Source organism: Marmota marmota, unplaced genomic scaffold, assembly GCF_001458135.2.
Source record: "Marmota marmota marmota unplaced genomic scaffold, marMar, whole genome shotgun sequence".
NCBI lineage: Eukaryota > Metazoa > Chordata > Mammalia > Rodentia > Sciuridae > Marmota > Marmota marmota.
The window spans coordinates 53,480,020-53,491,957 of NW_026000229.1; the positions used below are offsets into that span (position 1 = coordinate 53,480,020).

The window sequence follows — 11,938 nt, forward strand, 5'->3', positions numbered from 1 at the left end:
GGGGTTGTAGCTCAATGGTAGAGCACCTGCCTAGCATGTGTGAGGCAGTGAGTTCAATCTTCAGCACCACATAAAAATAAATAAATAAAGCAAAGGTATGGTGTCCATCTACAACTAAAAAAAATTTTTTAAAAAAATAAAGATATGAAGGAAACTTGAATGCATATTAGTAAGTGAAAGAAGCCAATATGAAAAGCCACATACTATATGATTCCAACTCTGATATTCTGGAAAAGGCAAAACTGTGGGACAGTATAAAAGATCAGTGGATGTCAGGGATTGGGATGAAGGGAAGATAACAAGGAAGAGTAGAATGAAACTACATCACAATAGTATAATGGTAGATACATGTCATTGCACATCTGTCATGGAATGCTCAATACCAAGAGCATGTTCTTATTTAGATTGTGGAGTAATATGTCAATGGAGATGCCTCAGCTGTAGCAAATGTATTCTGATGGGAATGTTGATAATGAGGGAGATTATGAATGTGCAGAGGCAAGGAGTACGTGGGAAATCTCTATCTTCTTCTCAATTTTGCTATAAACCTAAATTTCTAAGAAAGAAAAATTAAAGTCTAAAAATTAGAAGCATGCATATTAATCTGAGTGCAATGGACCTTCGATTTTATTGGTTTATTTATAGGAGATATGCATGTATCTTCAATGACCAAGGATTTATCTTGATTTATAATGCTATATTAATGGAAGTTTGCAATATTTGATTTTATAAAATCAATGAGATCTGTATGTGCTGTGATAACTGATTGAACAAAAACTACCCCTGGTGACTCTGCCTCTTCCATCAATGTCAATATGACCTTTCCTTCCATCTCTGAGATAAAACCACTGGAAAAGGCAAGAGACACATCAAATTCTCATTATTTTAAACTCTGTATTGGATTTAGTCCCTTTGACCACGCCTTTTTAGGATACTCATCCACTGTCTTTCCAGATACCGCCTTTTCTGGTTCCCCATCTCTTGTCTGCTCAAAGTTCCTACTTCTAAAACTGCTCTTTTAATTTTTCCTTCTTAGTACAACCTTCAAAAATTATTCAGTTTTCCTGCTCAATTCATTTCCATATGCACTTCTGAGCACCAAAGGATGTGTGAGGCTTGATGGTAAATGCTGTAGGTACAAAGATAAGACATGCAAATCATGAGAGAGGCATATAAGTAAAGAAGTACAGGATGAACTTTATTTATTTATTTTTTTTTTTAAATTTATTTTATCTTTATTTCTTTTTTTTTTTTTATTGTGGGTTGTTCAAAACGTTACAAATTTCTTGACATATCATATTTGACACTTTGATTCAAGTGGGTTATGAACTCCCACCTTCACCCCATACACAGATTGCAGAATCACATCAGTTACAGGATGAACTTTAAGTACTACAATCAAAACAACTCATCCAGGTGACTCCTCCATGGGAAGATAAAGTAGTAAGATCTGTCCTCTTCTCTTCTTACCCACTGTTCCTGGGTGTCTTAATTGGGCCCTTTCAATTAGGAAAGGTTCACACAGTTGATTCAAATAAGGAGGAGTTTATTGTAATAACACAAGTGAGCCAGTAAAGGTCAAAGGTATCCACCGGGGTTAAAGAACAGAGGAATAGCCAGGCACAGTGGTGCAAGCCTGTAAATCCCAGTGGCTCAGGAGGCCAAGGCAGAAGGATTGTGAGTTCAAAGCCAGACTCAGCAATAGCAAGGTGTTAAGCAACTCAGACCCTGTCTCCAAATAAAATACAAAATAGGGCTGGGGATGTGGTTCAGTGGTTGAGTGCCCCTGAGTTTAACCCCTGGTGCCAAACCAAACAAAACAAACAAAAACAAAAACAACCAAAAAACAGAGATGTGTTCCTGTTTCTGTACCTCATCAGTTAGGCTACATTATACTCTCTGGTTTCTCACAACTCCAGTTTACACACAGCCTATAATGGTTCTTCATCTTGTGAATCTTATCTGTTTCACCACTTCTATCAATTGCCACACAAAGTTAATTCACACAAACTCTCAAGGGAAAGAATCCTGATTTTTCCAGCAATACCTTTAGCTTTAAGTTTTGTCAAAAATCACTAGCGACCTGAGAATGGACCCCACTCCCAATCCAACCCACTCTGGCAGGAAGGAGGGATGAACACATAACAAAGCAGATGCTGACACTGCCCTGCTTTTTATATCCTCAAATGTATAGAAAGAATGCTATTCTCTTTTGTATGACTTTCAAGGTTCCCCATGATCGGGCCTACCTCTCCAATTTCATTTTCTGCCAAAGTTTCTAGACCACTTCAGAACTCTTCCTACCAAAGGGCTACCACATTTGCTGTTGCCACTACCTATACCATGACCCAGAATGTGAGCTCCATGAGACAGGAACCTGGCCTGTCTTGTTCACCAGATGATCATTCATGCCCAGAACACCACCTAACAGAATGGAGGCTAAAAAATGAATTTTTCTAATAAATGTTGATTATGTAGAAACATAGCAGTTCTAAGGCTCCCTTAATGACAGAGGCCGAGATTAGGAAGACATAATCATTGAGTCATTGAGGTCTAGCTTGTTCTCTGAGCATGTTTCCTCCTGTGTTCTAATGCTAAAGTTTTCCAGACCTGTATGTTAGCAGCTAAAGTTCTATATTCTCAATTTCATATCTGCATATCTAACTTCCACTGAAAATCTCCAACTCTACATTCCATAGTGATGACAGGTTTGTCCTTGTCTCTCAAGCCTGTGCTTCCTCTTACATTCCTTCTGGGGATTTTGGTTTGTTTGTTTTGCTTTTGCTTAAAAAAAAAAAAAAAAAAAAAAGTTTCTCTATTCAGGCACTCACCCAAAATAAGAAACCTGATCTTTCCTACCTGCCCCTTGCTCACTTCTTAAATCAATTTTCTTAATTCTTCTCATTTTCCCCTAATAAGTGGCTTTAAAATCCATCTTCCCCTTCCCACTCTCATTTCTATTGCCTTCAGTTAGCCTTCATTATCTCTCAAGATTGGAATTCTCTCCCTGCAGTTCCCCTGGTGAGTCCCCCTTTGGCCTAATCTAGTAACAACATTTCCATTGAAGCAATCTTTTAAGAATATAAATGTGATCATGGCATTTCCCTTTTTAGAATTCTGTGTTGGTGTCATGGTCAAAATAATTCATAAGGCTTTTTGTTTTTTCCCTTGTACTCGGGATTGAATCCACAGGTGCTTAACCACTAAACTATATTGCCAACCCTTTTAATTTTTTTATTTAGAAACAGGGTCTTACTAAGTTGCTTAGGGCCTGGCTAATTTGCTGAGTCTGTCCTTTAATTTGGCAATCCTCCTGCCTCAACCTTCCAAACCACTGGGATTATAGTCATGCACTACCACACCTGGCCACAAGGTGGCCCTTGATGGTGCAACCCTTGATGGTCCTATTTCCCATTCTTTCTCTACCCCTTGAATATAATATCGAACGGTTTGCTTTTTCAAAATTCTTTAGGTTAAGGTGTGTTCTGTTTCTTCTATTTGGAATGTCTTTACCACCCATCCCCTTTAACCTAAAACCCCCAGGATAAAAAGTCAGTCTTTAAACACTTAAATGGATAAACTCTCTCTTTTGAAAAAAAAACAATAAAGATAGTTGAAGAGAAAAAAAAAAAAAGTAAAGTTCCTGCTATGCTTGAAGTGCCTAGGAAAAATGTCAAAAAATACTGAAGAAGTGAAGTCCAAGGGCCTAAGCATTATGCACAGAGGATGCTCCTAGAAGCAAGGGGAAAGATTACCTGTGAAAATACTAAGAAATATCACAAACATCTGGAGAGATGAGATTGCGATGGCAAAAATGGCAAGAAAAGTCAGAAACTTCTATGTTCCTGTGAACCCAAATTAATATCTGTCCACAGGATCAAAGGTACCCCCAGCAGGAGCCTTCAGGCCCAAAAGATGTTGTAGGATATTTATGGTTACCAAGACTTCAGTGGCTCATCTTTAAAGCTTAATTCAAGCCTTTTGAAGGAAATGAAATGGTCCTCAGCATAGATGTGACAAAAACAGGAAGCAAATTTGTCTTGATGAATGATCTCTTATTGTGTAAATGCTCGGCAATTATGACATCATCTGCATAGATTATTTGATTTGTGATATCTATACAATTGAAAAAAAATATTTCAAAGAGACAAATAACTTACAATGGCATTTAGATTATTTCCTCCATGAGAGGTATTGAAGAAGAGAACATCCATTTGTGACAGAGGAATATGCAGTTAGCAGGGAAGACTGGATCATTTGGAATCATATTAACAGAACAAACACAAGGGTCTACCCCTGAATCATTAGACGGAGAAAACCCATGTGGATTTCACCTCCCTGTGAAGCCTTTCCCTCTACCCTGAGATAGAGTTAGTTCTCCTTGTAATCTACTTCTGCATCTCATAAATGTCTATTATGGCACATGTCTCACTCTGCTGGTTTATTTATACGTCTGTTTCCCCTATGGATTGCAAGCTATTTAAGGACAAAACACTTTGCACCTTCTGTACTTTCTATGTCAGCTCAGGCTTGACCTTAGGGCTTCCTGGTGAACTAGTTACAATATGCTAAACTAAAGACTTGCCTGTCCTTCCAGGGAATGTTACTGGCACAAGAATACTTAAAACTAAAGTAACACATATGCTTGTATTTTATTGACTGGAACTCCAAGACTTAAGTAGGAACAATGTCCAAAATAAAGCCAAATTCCCTGACAGGACTCTAAATCAAGTGTTCTCTGCTTTTGAGAATTTATTCCAACCTCTTGTTGCCTCAGTCTGCTAACTCTGCTGATTTGCTTTATGCTCTCCAGCTGTTTTCACTTCCCAAGATTTTAACGTTTTCTTCCACTGACCAAAATGCACAGAACAGCTTATAAGGAAGTTGTACTTATTTTGAGTGGAATTATTTCTTGGTTTTGCTTCCTTTTTTTAAACCCACTCTCCACCCCAAACATAACTTAGCTTCTCTCATACAATCCATCCATTACTTATCTGTGACCCATCACGTTAAATTCCACTGTAACCCAGAATTCTTTTCTTATATACCAGCTCAGCATACCCATCTATCCCAAGGTTTGTTATTAATGTGAATTTTACCTTTCTTTCTATCGTACATCTTTGGTGCTGCAGAATATTTGACAATCCATGAACTTGAAAAAGCACAGTCCATCAATCTTTTTGTGGAAAAGCTAACAAAGGAATTAGCCCAAGAATGACTTTGTTCAAGTCCCAGTTTTCTAGTAGAAAACATTCTTTTTCCATGATAAAATGTCTAACTATCCTTATAAAATCACATTCTCTTTGCATATTTTCTTTTTGCCCAGTCTATTTAGACAAGTGTCAATACCTGAAGAAAAGAGGAAAGGGCTAGAAATATGACTTGGAGTTTCAAACCCAGCTTGAAATGAGCTCTGTAATCTTAGTCAAGTCACATACTTCTTCAGTTGTGAGTATGAATGCCTGGCTATTCATTGCTTAGCCAGGCAAGCACCTGGCTAAGCAATGAATAAATAAAATTCTTTTAAAGAGATCTTGAATCTGTGGTGTAGGTACTTTAACATGTGTTAAGAACTAAAGGGGCTGAGATCGTATCACACTTGAGATCTAAAGAGTCATAATTTCATGAATTCTGACCAAAGAAATTCCTGGGTCAGAGACCAAATTCTCTATTATCATGACATGGAAAGAAGCAGAAGTATCAACATATTTGCATGAGTTCTCTTTGATCCCAAGCTGAATTGTGCACATGGTTACATTTTGGAACAAGAACCCTGAGTTTGGGGAAACTGAAACTTTTATAATGGGCAGTAAGCATGCCTGCCTTTGCTCCAGAGGAAGACATTTTCTTCATGTTCCAAGGTCATCTGCTACATGAACATGCTTGAAAAGACAAGAACAAAGGACATTCAATGCCTCCACCATAAGTTGCAAAAATATGAGAGACCCAAGGAGAATTATCTCCTAGAATTTGGCATTATGAACAAAGTACATCCTGCTCATCTATCCCTTTCCTGAGAAAACTCCTCTATTTCTAGAAGATGGACTTAATTATGATTTTTCTTTTGAATTCAAATTTAATACAACATACTTTCCCTATGGGATTCTGACTTTACAACTCTCAGAAACCAAGCAATAATATTAAATCTATTTAATGGGATTTCATGGTGAGTTTTTAAACACCTACTATTACTTGAGGTTCAAATATAGACCAGATACTCTGCTACTTCTGTGCTTCACCTACATTACTTCATTTTATCTTAAAAAAAAATACTGCAGGGTAGATATTTTACAGATGTTGGAAACAGAAACTAAATAAATAAATTATCAACATCTAGAAACTTTTGCTTCCTAAAATCATGCTTTTTCTGCTAACCAACAAATGGCACATGGAAATTGAGGTGGCCAGAGGTCTGAGTCATAGCATGGACAACTATGATTCACAAAGTGCTGCCTGAACATCAGTCTTGTCTAAGGCAATGTATTGGTTTACTGATTATGAGAAACACCTAGGAAGTTGGTAAAGATGCAGATTCTTGAGCCTCCACCAGAGAGATTCTGATTCACATAATCTTTGTTGGGGCTCAATAATATCTATTTTAAACAAACTCTTCAAAGTATTCTAATACCAGTGGTCATTGAAACTTATCTGGAAAATGCTAAGACCCTGAGTTATATAGAAAATTATCTGAGAACTGTTGAAGTTGCCATTCCAGAATAGATTACTATTCTACAAATGTAGCATAGCCAGTATCAAAGCTAATCAGGAAAAACTTTTTTAAATAACAAAAGAAGCATACATCATTACCAATTGAATGTAGGATTTGATAATAAAAACTAAAGGAAAAGATATATCCAAAAGATAATATCCAAAACCAGTAGATACAGAAAGAACCTGATTGGTTATTTTATTACATCAAGGATTCTAGATACTGAACTTTTCACGAGGAGGATTTAATTCTTACTTTACACAGATTTTGATGCAGACTGCCAAGCACAGAAATACTATGAAACATGCAATGTTTCTGAAGATAATAAAGGTGGCTTTGTAAAGTTGTTATAAAGATTCAAATTATTTTTCAAGTGCTTAAGGTAGCGTCTAGCACATTGTAGACTCATTAAGTGTAGTGCTGTTGTGTGCTTTACTTACAAAAATAGAATGAGAAAGTAGCATGTACTTATATACTATATGTATGTGTGTGTATATAATTGTGTGTATATGTAATATGTGTGTACATGTATACATGCTGTATATTCTCTTTTTCTTATCTTACAACTGCTAAGTTGATCCTTAGTCAGGTTTAGCACCCGGCCTGCTTCCAAAGCCTGATTTGCATGTGAAGCCAGAGTGGGGTGCTGAGGGTGCTACTGAGAGACAAAAATTATTCTAAAGAAGAGTTTCTGAGGTGCAGGTGGCAAAGATTTTCTCCAATTCTGTGAGTTCTCTCTTAATGATTGTTTTGTCTTTTTTTATTGTTTTCTTTTCTATGAAGATGTTTTTAGTTTGATACCATCCCATTCCTGGTTTTACTTCTTGTGCTTTAGGAGTCTTGTTGAGGAAGTCAGTTCCTAAGCTGACCCGATGGAGAGTTGGGCCTACTTTTTCTTCAAGTAGTCTCAGGGTCTCTGGTCTAATGCCTAGGTCCTTGATCCACTTTGAGTTGAGTTTTGTGCAGGATGAGAGATAGGACTTCAATTTCATTCTACCATATATGTATTTCCAGTTTCCCCAGCACCATTTGTTGAAGAGACTATCTTTTCTCCAATGTGTGTTGATGGCAACTTTGTCTAGTATGAGATAACCATATTTAAGGTTATGTCTCTGTGTCTTCTATTGTGCTCCACTGGTCTTCATGTCTTTTTTTGTGTGTGTGCCAATACCATGCAGTTGTTGTTACTATAGTACCTCAGATTAATCTCCAGGACAAACAAAGAATGTAAAAAACTTAATACCCAAAACACATAACCCAATCAATAAATGGGTAAAAGAATCAAACAGTCACTTCACAGAAGAAATATGAATGGTTAACAAATTTGTGAAAAAAAATGTCCAACATCTCTAGCAATTAGAGAAATGCAAATCAAAACTACACTGAGATTCCATCTCACTCTAGTCAGAATGGCAATTATCTAGAATACAAGCAACAATAAATGTTGATGAGGATATGGGGGAAAAGATACATTCATACATTGCTGGTAGGACTGCAATTGATGCAACCATTATGGAAAGACTGGAACCACCATTTGACCCAGTTACCCCATTCCTTGGTTTATACACAAAGGATTTAAAATTAGCATACTACAGTGATACAGCCACATCAATGTTTATAGCAGCTCAATTCACAATAGCCAAGCTATGGAACCAACCTAGGTGCCCTTCAACATATGAATGAATAAAGAAAATGTGATATATATACATAATGGAATACTACTCAGCCATAAAGAAGAATGAAATCATGGCATTTGCCAGTAAATGAAAGGAACTGGAGACTATCATGCTAAATGAAATAAGTCAATCCCCAAAAAACAAAGGCTGATCTCTCTGATGTGTGGATGCTGACACACAATAAGGAGCAGGGGGAGGAAAGAACAGAAGTTCATTGGATTAGACAAAGGGGAATGAAGGGAAGGGAGGAGGATGGGAATAGAAAAGACAGTAGAGCAAATCAGACATAACTTTCCTATGTTCATTTATGAATACATGACCAGTGAAATGCCACATCATGTAGAACCACAAGAATGGGATCCTGATTAGAATAAGTTATATTCCATGCATGCATAATATGTCAAAATACACTCTACTGTTATGTGTATCTCAAAAGAACAAATAACAGAAGATAAAAAGAAGAGTTTCTGCCAGAAAGAAGAACTTTGCTTATTGTAAATACAATGTTATCATGTACTGAAGTTTGGTGTATGTATTCAGGTTTGTCTCTAATATATCTAAATACAAATCACTGATATTTCATTTACTGATTCCATGTTTTATATAAATAGATTAGAAATCCTAATTCTAGAGAAATAAGAATTTTAAATAAAGACTAAGAAAGTTAAAGATTGCAATATATTTCAAGGTGATGTTTGAAAAGAATTATTTGTTGTTCCTGGTCTGAGAAACGCATTATATAATCCATTTACTTGCTTTTCCTTTTTCACTGTTCAAAGCCTATCTTCAATATAGTACACCCAACAAAACCAATTCCTTTCATGCCCTCTACTGGATGTTTGAAGTTAAACATCAGTAACACTGTAAAGTAACCAAAGTAATTAGACACATAGTGTTCAAAACCTTCTTTTATAACTTCTTGAAACCAAAATTCAGCCCCATGAGTTCACTCCTGTGGAATTCCTTTGTGCCTAAAATGCTACTTTCAAAGCCAGCTCTTTCCAACAAATAGAAATTATTGGCTGAGGGGAAAGGAATGAATGGATACAGTTTATATCACTGCAATCTTTGAGGTGTCTCAAAGGTTGGCTGAGCCGCTGGCCATTGTGATAGAAAGAAGCCCGTGTCCTGGTTCCATAATAATATCTACAGGCAGTTGAAGAGTGGGATGGGACAGTCAGGCCATTACTAACATTACTAAAGAAATTCTCCATATTATCTGCTTTTGCCCAGGACCCACCAGAAGGAGGGCAAAGAAGTTCTTTACTTGATGATTTAGCTTTATATGGCCATCCCTACAGAGTATACCTCAGGGGCATCTTTAATTCAGCTCACCTACCCCCTCTCAGGACTGATTTTTATTCAACAGTGTCATGCCAGTTATTAAGTGTGAAATACTTGCATAGCACAAAGTTCTAACCCAGGGATCCTTGAACTTCCCCCAATCAAATAATTGAGAGGTTAAGGTTGGTTTTCTCACTGCAGGAAATTGCCAGATCCAGCCCACCCAGCCCCCTAGGTATTTCAGGCCATCTCAGTCCTCTGTGGTACAGCCCTGTCCGTGTTAAACATGACCTTCAAACGTCACTACCGTAGTCTTAATGCATGGCTGCAAGTTAGCAAGGACATGGAGAAAGCAGAGCTTCCTCCTGTCAGCCATTTTTTTCTCGGCATGGCAACCACAGGTAATATTTATGGAGCACTTATTATGTACCAGTTACAATATGCATCATTTCATTCACTCTTTAAAACAATTCTTCTTTACAGAGAAGTAAACAGAGTCATCTAGTAACTTCCACAAGATCCCACATCTAGTCTATGGGAAAGCTATAATTTGAAGCAGGTCTGATCAATACCAATGCCAGATGACTAGTAAAATTCATGCAATGCTGCAAATCCATTGATAGTCCAAAGACTGAGGTTCTTCCAGCAGAAGAGTCTCAGAAATGGTTTGCAAAGAAGCAGGATCATTAGTTGAGTATGAAGTCACCCAATGGAAGACCATATTGGAAAGTGGACATCCTCAATCACTTTGATTGCACCCTCTACTAGGGGGAAAGCCAGGGAACTAGAGTTTAGATTATCTCTGGTGCAACTTCCATAGAATCCAAACAAGAAGAGGCCCCCAGATGACTCCTTCAGCTTGTTTTAATATTGAATGTTAAAGGATCTTCTCATGTCGGGATGGAGGAATGGGTTACAACCATGACTCATACAAATTAAGCACATATATGTCAAACTTTCACAGTGGCCAAGGCAGGGAGTCTGGAGCTGTTCAGACGTGTAATGCTTGTCAGGGTCAAGGTGTATGCATCATGATCAGAGAGCTTGCTCCTGGAATGGTACAACAGATTCGGACTCGTGTGCTCTGATTGTAATGGAGAAGGAGAGGTAATTAATGAAAAGGACCACTGTAAAAAGTGTAAAGGGAAGAAGGTGATTAAAGAAGTCAAGATTCTTGAAGTTCATGAAGACAAAGGCATGAAACATGGACAGAGAATTACATTCACTGGGGAAGCAGACCAGGCCCCAGGAGTGGAACCAGGAGATATTGTTCTTTTGCTACAGGAGAAAGAACATGAGGTGTTCCAGAGAGATGGCAATGATTTGCACATGACATATAAGATAGGACTTGTTGAAGCTCTATGTGGGTTTCTGTTCATATTCAAGCACCTTGATGGACGTCAAATTATGGTGAAATACCCTCCTGGCAAAGTAATTGAACCAGGATGTGTTTGTGTAGTTGGAGAAGAAGGAATGCCACAGTATCATAATCCCTTTGAAAAAGGTGATCTTTATATCAAGTTTGATGTGCAGTTTCCTGAAAACAACTGGATCAACCCAGATAAGCTTTCCAAACTAGAAGATCTTCTGCCATCTAGACCAGAAGTCCCAAATGTAATTGGAGAAACAGAGGAGGTAGAGGAATTTGATAGCACTCAAGGCTCGGGAGGTGGTCAGAGGCGTAAAGCATACAATGATAGCTCTGATGAAGAAAGCAGCAGCCATTGTAGACCTGGATGGAGTACAGTGTGCCCATCAGTAACTCTGCAAACAAACTGCACAGGTGGATTTTCTTTCCACATTTGTCTGATTTGTTCTCAGTGAGCCAGCTGGAGTGTCTGATCAACCTAGATGAACTGATGGACATCTGTCAGTCTATATGTAACTTTTAAAATTGGTATAGTATCTACAGAGTGTATAGTTTAAACCAACCACAAAGCTTTACATCTTCATTTCAACTATTCTGTAGCAGAATAAAGCACTTGAAAAGAAACAAGTCTCCCTTTCACACATCGGTTATAAGTTTCAGCCTTTATCTGTGCTGGGTTTTTATCAGTTTTGTGTAGACTTTATGTTTCATATTTTAAATTCAAATCCCACATGGTCAACTTTGTACGATTTGTCCTGAAGCTTTATGTTTGGCTGCAGCTGCATAAGCTACTACAAGTAGAATAAAGAATTTCATAGCCTGTATCTATCATTTAGATGCATGGAAATGGGCTTTGCACAAAATGGGTTTGGAGCTGACTGGGAACAATGGAAAAAGTTA

General features: G+C 37.6%; 1 protein-coding gene across 1 annotated transcript; it reads left to right on the forward strand.

Annotated features, from left to right (window-relative positions):
• Positions 1-10,577: 10,577 nt before the first annotated feature.
• Positions 10,578-11,684, forward strand: LOC107137749 (dnaJ homolog subfamily A member 2-like). The gene is given in 3 exon segments (XM_048793624.1): positions 10,578-10,745; positions 10,747-11,403; positions 11,405-11,684. Coding segments are annotated over 3 exon segments (852 nt in total). The 3' UTR covers positions 11,432-11,684.
• The last annotated feature ends 254 nt before the right edge of the window (positions 11,685-11,938 follow it).